The 13,695-nt window shown below is 37.8% G+C and overlaps 1 protein-coding gene across 1 annotated transcript in view; it reads right to left on the bottom strand.

Moving 5' to 3' along the window:
- Nucleotides 1-13,695, bottom strand: part of Lmo7 (LIM domain 7) — a gene marked incomplete in the record, with an annotated part of 227,110 nt that overhangs the window by 9,871 nt on the left and 203,544 nt on the right. Inside the window, 11 exon segments of the mRNA XM_029567275.1 lie at nucleotides 1-36; nucleotides 2,441-2,506; nucleotides 3,320-3,672; nucleotides 4,062-4,154; nucleotides 4,730-4,834; nucleotides 5,103-5,128; nucleotides 7,224-7,280; nucleotides 8,872-8,932; nucleotides 9,921-10,108; nucleotides 10,884-11,045; nucleotides 12,163-12,277. Of these exon segments, the coding sequence (XP_029423135.1) occupies nucleotides 1-36; nucleotides 2,441-2,506; nucleotides 3,320-3,672; nucleotides 4,062-4,154; nucleotides 4,730-4,834; nucleotides 5,103-5,128; nucleotides 7,224-7,280; nucleotides 8,872-8,932; nucleotides 9,921-10,108; nucleotides 10,884-11,045; nucleotides 12,163-12,277 (1,262 nt within the window).

The following is a 13,695-nucleotide window of genomic DNA, read 5'->3' as shown; positions in this document are numbered from 1 at the left end:
TAGTCATTTAGTTCAGTAGTAGATCTGGATTTACTCCTAAAACATAGAAAATAACATATTAAATATGCCTTATTAAGAACATATTTTTATATGTATGAAGTAAAAGCACTAGAAAAGACTAGTAAATGACTTATTTCCTATGTCTGCTAAGACCTGAATTTATTTCTGAACCAAGGGGTTTTTCATATTGTGCAAATTAGCAGAAAACAGAAGCGACACTAGGAACAGACACATATGTGGAGAGCCTCCTCTTTGATTATAAAACAGTGAAGACTGATATGGAACAGCTCTGTCAGTGTTCACGCCAGGCCAGTTCTCAGGCTTGTCAGGTTTACAAAGTACCTGCCTCTAGATCATCAGAGTCAGGCTGCCCTACCCCCTCCACACTGTCCCATACCAAGATGTGGATGTCTGAGGAATTATGATGCCAGAGATCACTCTAGAACAGTCATTCACCAAATGCTACCCTTGCATTCCAAAGAGTTAGTAAAGGCATATGGACTGTACCAGTGGATCTGAAAAAGATATTTTTAGGTCTATAAACGGCCACGGAATCATTTCCTTCTCATTCTACTACGTTCATCAAGCTTCAGAAATAGTAATAACTTCTTGCATAAATGGCATCATTACATAGTACAAATAATACAAATGCACACGTATATATGCAATGTATATCTGTAGGCAATGCAACAGCCTATACTGCATGATGTTGTATAGCAATTGTTAGGCATCTGCAATAATTCTACTTGCATTTTCACAGAAGAAAACACTTATTTCCAGATGTCAGGCAGCACTCGCAAAGCCTCCAGTGCATCCTTTGTATGAGCACTGCCTTTCCACCTTCCAGGAATAATCAAGTTTCTTTCCCTGCATTTTAATTCTTTTCTCCAAAATAATGAGTTATGGAATGTTTTAAGCACTAAATAAATTCTTAACTTTAAAAAGAAAGATACATATTTTAATGAACTGTAGTTACTCAGAGAGGTTCATTATAAAATAGGTTCATTATAAAATAGGTCAGACTTTTTCTTTCCAGCTGTTGTATGCCCATTCCTACCTCCTTACTCTTGTTCTCCTTTTTCATTGTTCAGTCATCCTGACTGCCTCTAGATGGAAGCCTTTCCTTAAATCTAACAAGGAAGGTAAGCTTTCTAAAGGAGGAATTTCAGCTCTGCAAACAGAAGCTAGTGATCCCATACTGGACATTTATAGATCAACTGTTCAAAAATCCTTCATGATTTCAAAAGTGCAGAACATTTAAAAAATTGCTTTAAAACACACCGGGCATGGTGGCGCACACCTTTAATCCTAGCACTCGGGAGGCAGAGGCAGGCAGAGCTCTGTGAGTTCAGGGCCAACCTGGTCTACATAGTGAGTTCTAGGACAGCTGGGACTACAGGGAGACCCTGTCTCAAAAAGATCAAAAAAAAAAAAAAATTAAAGCATAATGGTTTAAGAAACATTAAACATCTGTAACTGTTCAGACAGTGAAATCCCATTTTCATTCCTAAAACTGACCAGTGGTTCTGACCAAATTATCTAAGAGAAAAGTCACAATTTTCATCACAGACCATAGAAATGTAATCAGTTTTAGGTAATCTTGAGCCATTGCTCATGCCTTTTTAAAACAAATGTTATACTGGGTGAGGTGATGCACACTTGTAATCCCAGCTCTTAGGAAGTTTGAGGAACGAGGATTGCTAGTCAGAACTACATAGTGAGTTCCAGGCTAGCCTAACTACTCAGGTACCTACTGAGCCCCTATCTCAAAAACAAATAAATACAATTAAAACATTATGGTGGGTGATCAAAAAGGGACAATTCTATGACTCCTCCCACAAAGAAAGTTTTTCTTCTCTCTGTGGATGTTTTTTGGTTTGTTGTTGTTTTGTTTGTATTTGAGACAGAGTTTTGATTATGTGCTCCAGCCAGATTTGAACTCACAGTAATCCTTCTACCTCAGCTTCCTGAAGGCTGTGAGCACAGACATGCACTATGCCTAACTTGAGTCAGTTATTTGACTTCACTTGAAATAACTTAGATCTCAAGATACCCTGTTGGCAGTCATTCTTCACTTCTGTCTCTTCTGTACCATGTATGTAAGACTGGATTGCTGGATGAGGAAGACATCTGACCCAGTTACTCTCATTGCCTGAGATGCCATCCAGCCAACACCTCAAAACAGAGCTCCCTGGCAGCAGATGTGTGACCAAGCCAACTGAATTCAGCACACAATCTTGACCCACAAAATCATGAGCCAAGTTTAAAGGTAATTGTTGTACGGCAAAAATAAAATGATAGAAAAAACAAGTTTACAAGTTCTCTTTGTATCTCACAATACAAAAGGCTACGGTAGCTCTATACATCACCTAGGGGAGCTGTGAAACACTGTTCTGAAGCTAGTTAGCATCAACCAAATAAAAGGAAATGGTCTACACACCTGTCACTAGGCAGCAACTCTGAAGAGTCTTCCTCTCTCTTTGGTATATCATAGGAATCAATAGGTCTAAAAGGGGAAAATATATTCAAAATACCAATTTTGATACATTCCTTAAGAATAAAATATTATTCTAGTCTCTATGAAAATGGTCTACGGTTAAAAACTAGACAAGAATTTCAATCAATCACTGCAGAAAACAGAACTACTACTACTACAAGATTTGCTACTGACACATTTCACTCTACAAGTTTACACCACGGGCCTCCATGTTCTGATAAGGATTTATGACTACAAATGTGTTGGCTTTGTAGCACATTTTCTTGGAACAGGCAGGTCAAGTGACAAATGCGGGCATCATATAAATAGGTCAGTGTCACTGCAGTAAGAAACAGTGGGAACACAGCATGTACTTTAAATGGGATATTTTGGAAAGGCTAAGTTGGTGATGTTGGGGCAGAAGTTTGAATCAAATGAGTAAGCCACACAGAGACATGAGGAAAGATGTTTGCAGACAGAGGCAACAAAAGACACAAAAGCCCGAGCAGAGTGCTGGCATTTTCATAGGAGGAAAGCAGGCCATGTGTCTAACAGTGTGCATCTGTAAATGTCTAAGTGCTAAGGGTTACAAAAAAGGGCCAAGACAGAGCTCAGATAAGCCCCTCTTTGCTTTGTCAAGGATTTTGTATGGTGTTTTAACATGTCAGGAAGCCATACCAGGAACTAAAGGAATTACAGTGACATGATTGTATTTGTGGTGCAAAGGCTCCTTTAAACTGCTTGGTAGAGCAAGGATGGTGGAGAAGCACAAGGTGCATGAAGGTAGACACAACAAAGCCAAGCCTATTGACACTCCTTGGTGCCCTTCAGCTGTGGACAGACCTCCGATACTGGTATATTTTGACTGAAGTTTCCCTCTCCCTCTCTGCCTGGCACTTCTGCGCTTCGGCCTCGGCCAGGGCCTCCGCCTCCCGCTTCTTCCGCAGCTCTTCCTCTTCCTGAGCCTGCAGTTCCTTCTGTTTCCTCTCCTGCTCAAGCATAAGCTGTTCCTGCAGCTTCTGTCTTTGGTCCTCATGAACATCATCCTCTCCCAGCTGTCCACTTTCCTCCTCTCCTGCTCGAGTTCCTTCTCTGTCGGAAGACTTGGATCCTTCACTCCAGTTGGCTTCCCAGGTGGCAACCGCAGGCTCCTGGGTGGTCCGAGAAACGCTGTTTGACTTTAAGACCATCAACTCCTATGCAGCCAGTGGGAAAAAGAAACACAACTCCATCTGCATCTGTGCCATTTCACACAGATTGAGTTTCAGATGAGGTGAATGGGAGCAGCCCAGAATTCCAAGAAGATAAAGATTCAGCACCAAAAATCCCACACACATAACTGAGGTCTAAGAAGAGAAAGACCTCCCAAGTTCTAGTAGAATAATTATTTGATGAAATAGTAGAAAAAACTAGGAGAGAGGTTGAAATACACCAAAGCAAAATTCTAACACACTGGAGCTCATTCTAATTTCAAAAAAAGCTACAGAGGCCAGAGTGGGTACAGGGAAGAGTCTTGCTCCTTGGCTAGTTCTGCCAACAAGGTAGAGAGAAGAAAGAAAGCTAACAAGGCATGCTTCAGTGCTACCTCATCCAAATACTTGGAACTCTCTCTCTCGGCCTCCTGTTTAGCCCTCTGCCACTCTTCCCTCAGTTTCTCTTGCTCACGCTGGTATTTTTCCTATGAGAAAATACGGCATAACAATTAATCAAGGTTGACTTTTCGTGTGAAGCAGAATATTCTCCATTTACAACTTTGCTTTCTCTAAACCTTCACGTCAACCTTTAAAGACGGTGACTTTATTTTAATATAATCAATGAGATTTCAGTCTCTGAAGCAAAAGAGAGCTTGGAATGAGCTAAAATGCAGGTAGCAGGAAAGATAGGTACACAGATCAAGACTTACGCCCACCCTTTATCATTGATGTAACTCTTTACAGCCTTCAGCTAATGGTAAGGGAGACTGACTGCAAAAACAGACTTCATCTACCACTGAAGGGTCAGGACTCAGAATATGCACCTCTCACTCCTGACCATGCCCTTTGTGTCTCTAAAGTATTCATAAGGGCTGATAACTGATGATTTCAGAACTCTACAAAATGGAAAAGTAATGGTTTAATGCAAAATGTGCAACATGCAAAGGGATGTGTTAGTGATGAGACTGCTGGTATCACTACACATTTCAAATTTGCTTCTCAACACTGGTTGACATGGACCGGAGAAGAGCAATGGCTCAGCCAGACCATCTGGCACTACCTGCAGTAGTCGGTCCTGCTCCTTCTGCCACCGCTCCTGCCGCTTACGCTCCTCCTCTTGATCCCATGCCCAGCGACTTGGGGCACTGAGAGTTGGAACTGGAAGCTAACCAGTTTATGGCACAAACACAGAATAACACAAATCCATTAAGTCATCTACTGAACCACTTCCAGAGGCATCAGTTATTCAACTCACACTTGCTTAAACTGTACCAGAAAAGATGTGGCTATACATTTCAATTTCAGTCTTTTCAGCATATAAGTACTATAAACAGATCAACTTTATGCATCTTAATATGGGAAATGCTAGTGTAGCAATACAGTTCCACCAAGCTTCCTTTACTTATTCCCAACTACAAAAGAATACTACTTACATCAGGAACCACAGAATCAGAGCTTCCTGCATTACAGCACATGGGCAAGGAGAGAAGAAAAACAGTATGAGTCTCTACTTGTATGAAATAATTCTTTCCAGAAAATTAGATCACTAGCTATCTCTATACCAGTATACCAAGTGACATCAATTTTCTTTGTAACACAGCAATATGTATATCCTTTTCTGGTCAGTTACATCTGTATCTGTACTCATCTTCCAAATGCAAAGTTGGTTAAAAAAAAGTAGACTACTGGTGCTTAAAACTTGAGGGACTGCAGCCGATTCAGTGAATCTTTCTGAAGAGAGTTCAAAATTTGTTACTAAACCGAGCAGTATTTCATAAATTGGCTTAGCAGTGGGGGAAAGATATCAAATATTACAACATCTCCAAAACTCCAATTATTGCAAATATTCATCAACAATATGACAGTGGCAATTCTCATTTTCCAGGCCTTTTTTCTAATTTGCTAATTTTTATCAATATGCCATTGCAAAAAACAAGCTCAAGAAATATTTTCCTCTTCTATTCTTTGAAACACAAGTATTCGATTTTGAGGTGTAAATTGCCAGGCACTATTTATTTAGTTAGTATCTTAGTTTTTTAAGACAGGGTCTCATGTAGCCCAGGCTGTCCTCAAACTCAGCTATGTAGCCAGTAATGACTTTGAACACCTAATCTTCTGCCTCTACCTCCCAAGTGCTAGGATTACATCTCTGCACCACCATGCCTGGTCTATTTTCAAAATGATTATTTTGAGACAGGGTCTCACTATTTAGCCCAGGCAGGCTTTGAATTCTCAGTCTTCCTGTCTCTGCCTCCCTACTGGTAGAATTAGAGGTGTGTGCCACCACATCTGGCAAACTTATTTTTTTAGTTTCATAGTGCTTGTATAAACGTGTCTATATATTGTATACTTATAGAAAAGTAAAACTTCAGAAAATACACTATTGTAGTTTGAAATTTTCCTGAAACCTCAGCTATCACAAAATTATTTACTTACATAACTATTTAAAGAAAATTGTTTTAAGACTTAGAAAACTGTTATTCACTGAAATAGCTTTTTGATGAAAATTGAAAGAAAACTAGAATAGAAAAAGACAAAAAAATTGAGCCAGTTTAAATTAGGAGTATATGTCACTTCAATTAAATAGCTACAGGAAAAGAGTTTAGGAAAACTAGCACTCAAAAGCACTAAGGATAACCAATAAGCTCTTTCTGTTTACAGTCAGAGAGACCTTAAAATCTGTCTTAAGAAGAATATTAGGCAATTAACAAAACAGACACAAACCCAGTAGATATTATAAAGCAAATTTTGAAGCATTTCATCAATCTTAAAAGAAATAGCAACATTTTAGATAAGTGTAAACCTCCTCTGAACATTGCATCTAAAATGTTAGATATTGCTTTTAAATTCTTCATAGCAAATCAGAGTTGGAACCACATTAATGAGAGTGAGACAGCCATTAGAGAGCCATGAAGAGGAAGAAAAGTCACATGCATCACACCTCTCAAGGCAGCTTTGTCCAACTACACCAACATATACATCATTTCAAAATGCACCCATTCTCAGAGGCAACTGAATTTTCTTAATGCTGAATTTACTTTGTCATCAACAGAACAATCATTATCAGCTCTCCAAAGCTATCATTTCAATTGCAAGTAGCTTTGTTCTTTAGTAATAGCATTTTCCACAACCAAAAATAGGACAGTTTTTCAAAAGTTGACAAAATATATGTTGGTGTAATCTAACATTGTGCAGTTGATAGGATGTAGTAGGGCATAAATGAAATTCCTCATTTCTTACTGTTACCCAATGGAAAGACAGGTGTGTTTAACAGCATCTCAGTGTTTTTATTTTTTTTTTCACAAAGTTAAAAGAGAGAACACCTTAAGAGCTATACAAAGGACACACAAAGACCCATTACCACAGAGGTAGACCCATGAACTGTAAGAAAAGCCTGACGATCCTAGGGAAAGAACGGAAATGGGTTACATTGCTTGGTCATAACTATAGCCAAATGCAAGAGGCTTGGTGCCCAGAATCACAGACCATGAGGAAGAGCGGGGAGTGAAAACAAACATCTGAAAGTCCATGAATGCTTAGCCTTTGAGGTTTACCTTGTTCAAAAAACTGTGATCGCCTTTTTAAATTTCTCAAAGAAATGGATTCTGATGCTAGTTGAAAAATAAGAAAATAAATACCATGTCATTCATTTTAATTTCTTACCACTGGAAAATTCAATGATACCTGATACACCTTTCCAATTTGTAACAATATTATATTTAAAATAACAAAACTAGTAGCCATAGAAAATTCAGATTACTTCAAGGCAGGCGCACATATTTTAGTATTCTACACTACACCCAAATTAGTAAAAGGAACACTTTATTAATCATTTTTAGTACACAGCTTTGTACTTTCACAACTATGAAGTCCACATCATTGCGCTGGATCAGAGAGCTTCAGCAAAATGAAGGCTTAGGTTAATCAATCCAGTATTATCTCTACCAAAACATTAGCACAGCATGATGAAAGAATTTTAAAACTTTAGGCAAAGTGGATAACAAAATAAATACTACCCTAAGAAAGATCAAATGAAAACAAATACTAAAATGAAGGTATCTGTGAACTAGAATAAATAGATTTTAAGATCTTTAATATGCTGACTTAAGTTTTTTTTTTTAAAGATGGAGTTCAGTCAGAAAGAAAAAGAAACCTGAGTGTAACTTCTGCCATAGATCTGTCACGAGACCACAGCAGGAAATAAAAATGTGAGTACTGTTGCTGCTTACTTATCTAAAGAAGGCAGTCAGGTGGTCAACCCTGCAGAGTCCGACTGTCTACATAGGTGTCTTATCAGTTGACTCTGCCTGGGCCATGGACAGAACAGGACTGGGATTCTTTGGATTTTTAAGTGTCATGAAGAAAAATAAGCAATGCGTGTTTTAAAACGCCTTTGATAAAGAATACAACTTTAATAAAATCAAAATATAGCCACTTTCAACTATTAGAAATGAATGACAAATATAAATTGTGAGGAAAGGCACAAACTTTTGTTGGCTTCGCCCAGGGTATTTACAAACTGCTCAATGTGTATTTAGTCACCGAAGCAAATTCAGCCCCATTGCTGGTGGCCTGACTTCATGGTAAAAGACATTGCATCTTCCTCTGGTCTCATATCTGCCTATGTGGACCAGAGAGATCTTTCTTGTATGCCTAAGAAATCACGCACACACGGTGTGCAGTAGCTAAATTATTTCTGGATTGGTAAAGGAAAGAACAAAGTGAGAACAACAATACTATCCTGGATACTTTGCCTTTTTTTTTCATTACAAATTAGCATGATCACCTCAACTGTGACCATTGGTGTTTCTCTGCTAAGATGAGCCATGTGAACACTCGTCCCTTTCAGAACAATGAAGTGGAAAAGGAAACTTCATCATTTTGTGGTTCATGAAGATCTTTCTGCCAACACACCACAGCCAGGAAGCTGCTGGCCTCAGGAAAACCTGTTCTTATTTGGCATAGGCACATAAGCACCCAGCTCCGGAATGAGCTGCCAAAGTTGTGTTTGCAGTTCCTGCAGTCTTGTGGAATGGATTCCCTTCCACCTAGCTGCAACTGGATCTGCACACTGGTCTTCTAGTTTCAACTTGCAGCATATCCGGTTTTCCTTCACTTACAGACATTAATTTTTATAGCAGAATTTGAGAGCTATGACTTATCTTCTGGAACAAATGAAAGGAATTAAGGGGTGATATTTACCTTTTGATTCAAAAGAGTTGGTTTCCTCATGAATTCCATTGATTTCTTTCGATTTTGTATACTGAAAAGGATGAAAGTGCTAATTAACTTTCTCTCCATTGGACTTTGGGCTTAAATAATGCATTTCTCATTAGTGAAAATATCTTTTAACAAGATGGGTTTTCGGGTTATTGATTCATTCTTCACAGCTTCTAACAAGCAGTAAAAACTCAATTTTTTTTTCATTATTCTATAGTACTTGTAAAAGGATTAATGACTAGCTACAGGCAAGGATGACCTTAAGTTTAATCAGTCATTAATATTCTAAGAAACATGATAAATAAAACAGTCATCCATTCAGAAGGCTTATGTTTATCAGTAAGCAAAATAGACATTTACGATTCTTTAACATTTAAATCTTTCCTTCAAATTTTTGTAGTACTTCCTTATATAAGTTTATAGACTTCCATATATAAGTATCAGCTCAAAGTTTAAATTATTGATTCAAATGAACAATTCCATTTGGAAATAGAAACCACACCTTTTCTCAAAACCTGTACGAAAACATATTGCTTTGACCCTTAGATGTCTGCATTACGCTCTTTGAATTAATTAATGGAACTGATTATGTGTTAATCATGCATGCAATCTAATCTATCAGATTCACTCACACAATAATCAAAATGTTCCATGAGGTTTTATGGTGGGCAGAATGACAACATTTTGCCAATAAAGACTAGAGAACGCATAGATGATTTATAGTATATAATTTTCTATAATTGCTACATTCACAAAGATCTGACAGATGGTGGCAATGATGGCAAGAAATCCCTGCAGAGCAGCATTATGGAACCTTTTGATGTTACCAGTGTGTAACTCACAATAGTCTATGAATTAATAATGTCCTATATATTCAAAACTACATTTTAGTATGCCTATATACATAACCTAATTATTTCTGTTCTTATATAGAATTAAAATGGTCCCAACGAAATCATTCCCTCCCCCACATACAACCTTCGTTGTTGCTTTGCTCTGCAGAAGCATCCCCACTTCTCAAAAATACTTACAGGACTTTGAAGACTTTCGGAGAAATCAGTTGTTGTCGATAGACTTGAAGATTTGTCTGAGCTGTAAATTCCTGAAGTTGTATCAATCCACTTTGTTTCAGCTGAACCTATAATTTTGGTAGCCATACTGGTGAGATTGAGGGTTTTATGCCGTGTGAATGGTAGGGAAGGTAGGTCTTTGCCCCAGTCTGATTGGCACATGAAGATCAAATAATGAGTGCATATAGATGATGAAGTGGAAAGAATAAAGTTACTGAATGCACAGACATAATAGACAGACAGACAGACAGACAGACAGACAGACAGACAGACAAATCAACTAGTGTGTGAAAGGCATGAAGACTTTAGGGCTTTTACCAGCAGACCACCTTCCCCAAACACAAAGGTTAAAACAATGGTAGTAATCAGAAGACTAGCAAATGTGCTGATTCTGTCCATAAACTGCCAACATATATTATAAGCTGCCCTCAACAGTCTTAAGTCTAGAGACACTTAATGCCCTTCCCCCTGTGAACCACAACGTAGGATTCAGAAATGTAATACTGGAAAAGGCAGCCTGAAAATTCTCTGACAACAAATGAGAACACGACCTAATTGCTTCCCACTTGCACCAGTGCAGCTACAATACAGGAGAAAGTTAAATCATGGTGCCATTCCTAAGGCTCTGCTTCATGACTCCTGCATACAGATACATTTGCCTAGAACTGACAAATTTTGCATTCAGTCACATCAGTAAAGCAGTCAAATAACGTAGAGTTCAGTAGATTTGCTAGTGAAGAAGACAGAATACTCAGAGGCGGTGCTCATGATTTGTCCCAACATAATGATAAAATGCTTTCAATCAGAAAAACAAGCAAAATGGAAAAAAAAAGGTTAGTAAAGCAAACTGTTATAACCACTTGCTGAAGACCAAAGACCAGTTTCCCAATTTAGAAAGCCAGGCACAGTGGGAGGCTCACTCACCAGACTTTCCATAGCGCCTGACATCCATCACTAAGCTTCCAGTTTCTCGAGCGTTCGCCATGGCTTCCTCCCACTCTTCTGTATCCTTATATGAAAACTTGGTGTTGTTAAGAGCAAGAACTTCATCATCTATCTGCAGCTGAGAAAATTCTGCTGGGCTACCTAAATAACGTAAGATAAATTAAACAATCAAATGAAAAAGAGCCCACATGGCCTACTCCTTGCTGTTTAAGAAAAATGACTTCATCTCAACCAGTTCTCAATGTTTCCAGTAAAGAAACAAGAATTATTTTTCAGATAACAAATATGTGAGTCCCCCACCATATGAAGCACCAAAGGTATTTTTTTATTCCATAATCTGCATCTCCATTTACACTGAATGAAGAAACGGTAACTTCACCTGCTCAATAAAAATGTTTAAACCTCCTAGAGACAAAGAAAAAGTTTGTTTTTCTATCCTAAAATGTGAAACATAGTGTACTTTAATTAAGCATCAATTTGCACTCTGGAAGGAAGTAGAAAGAAAGAGTCTTAAAACTTCTCAATATTACTACTAAAGTGCTACTCACAAGTTAATCTTGAAATTTTGAACCAATGCTAACACGCACTATTATGCAGCCAAAGCACATAAACTAAAGCCTCTTCTCAAATATGATAAATCCTACTATAATTTTAGTTCTTGAGGACAAATTTTGCAGTTGCTGGGTTTGACCTGGCAAACCTTGGGTGTGGGAGGACTAATCCCTCTTCAGAATTCTTCAAACACCCTAAAGATACAATCAGCAACAAATAGATACTAACAATGTTCAAAAATGGCCACTCTGGGATAGGCATGTAGGTCAGGGATGGAGCACCTGCCTAGCATGTGTGATACCCTCAAGCCAATCCATCACAATGAAATAAAACAAAATAACCCACCCCTTTGATTTATTATAGAGCATGTATATGCCTGCCACAAAGCACAACTGCTCATGAAAAATTCACATGGAATCTTCAAATAGGTACTATTAACATTTCTAGAAATTAAGCTTAATTTTAACAAATTCTCTAACATAACAAGACTCTTCAAAACTAAAATCAATTAGGCAAGGAAAAGAAATGATATGTAATTTTAACTCCAACCACTAGTGTCAGGGAAGAGGATGCATTTCCTTTATTCACAGAGATGCATCTTTCCCATATTTTCCCCTCCCATACCAAAGCAAGAACTTTCTGTACTTTTCCCCACACTGCAGCACAACAAAGAAGACAGAGCAATAAAGTCAAGTCTGTGGTTTACCTGCTTCAACTGATGCTATGAAGATCCCAGAAAAATCCCATTTTACTGTGAACCCAAAGTCAAGGCTGTTCCCAGGCGTCTGGTTTATGCTGATTCTCATATCACTGAACTGATCCTGAAAACGAAACATGAAACGCTGGTGTCAGGTGTCCCTGGTACCCACATGGAGGAAAACCTATCCACGAAAGACGGGAAGCTTCACCAAGGAGTACAGCTGAGTTATTTTACGACAAAGCAGCAGCTTCCTCTTTCTTCCTTGGGTTTGATAAAACTTTTTATGTTAGTATCAAAGAGTATTTTTACACTAAAATAGAGGCAAGTCTACTATCAATAAATGTTTTCTTCATATTCATGTAATATTATGGACCAGCTGTCCATCAGTAAAGCTTGGGCTTCTGCTCACCATGCAAACAAATATAATTTATAGACCATTTATGTGGTATAAATAAAACCAAATCCTAATTGCTCAGCAGTTTCTTAAATTATTTTCTAAACCAAATTTTGGTTTCACAGTAAACTGTCTTTGTTTAAATACCATTCATATGCCAGCAAGATGGCTCAGTGAGTGAAGGCACTTGCCACCAATCCTGACAATCCAAGCTGGATTTGGATTCAGAAACACGGGAGGAAGGAGAGAACCAAGTCCTACAAGTTGTCCTCTGACCTACACACACACACACACACACACACACACACACACACACACACACGATAAATAGATGATTTTTAAACTTTTAAAGCATCTTTCAGAACATTTATTTCATTTGAGGTAAGCAACAGGTAGAAACTGTAATGAGTTTATCAAACTAGCCTTTTATTTTTTACTTTCTAATCATAAATAACTTAGATTCACCTATTAAAAAAATCTTTCCAAGTCTACTTTACTTTTCAGAAGACAGACTACCAACTCTTGATTTTAATTTGTCAGTTAAACATGAACCTAGGGCCAGTGGAGCAAGTAATAACATTTTCTGCCTATGCTTCTCCGCCTATGTTTTCTAACCATAAGTTCAAAATTCAAGTCACAGTATTCTGAGAAAAACTGGTATAATACTTAAGAATTATAAGAAAGGAAAGGAAGAATTGAATACAGAAACAAGCAGTTGCTAAGCTTTATGAACACATGGAAGTATCGTAATACTATTTAGTTGTGCATGTGTTCAACATACATTTATTGTGACATATTCTGTGTAAGACACAATACTTAGCACTTTGGAATAAAATAAAGTTGAATGAAGTATTATCCTAGTTCTCATAAAGTAATTACTGATGCTCAACTGTGGTAATGGAATTTTTTTGTTTTTTAAGCAAGGAAAAAGTGTAGTTAGTAACAAGTTTCCACCAAGAAGCCTTGTGAAAAGCAGTTTAAATAGAGGCATCCAGATATAGTCAGAATGCATATTAACAGTCAGTCTGATGAAGGTTACTCTGAATGTAATAAAGCCTTGCTAAGAATAGAATAGAAAAAGTTACTGGTTAGTTATACCCTTTAGCCAAAACCACCATCCACTTAAATTAGAGGTGACTCAGTGA

This window comes from Nannospalax galili, unplaced genomic scaffold, assembly GCF_000622305.1.
Source record: "Nannospalax galili isolate Female #2095 unplaced genomic scaffold, S.galili_v1.0 scaffold181, whole genome shotgun sequence".
In the NCBI taxonomy this organism is placed as follows: domain Eukaryota; kingdom Metazoa; phylum Chordata; class Mammalia; order Rodentia; family Spalacidae; genus Nannospalax; species Nannospalax galili.
The sequence above is the reverse complement of the archived record's forward strand: the minus strand, read 5'-3'. Positions and strand labels throughout refer to the sequence as shown.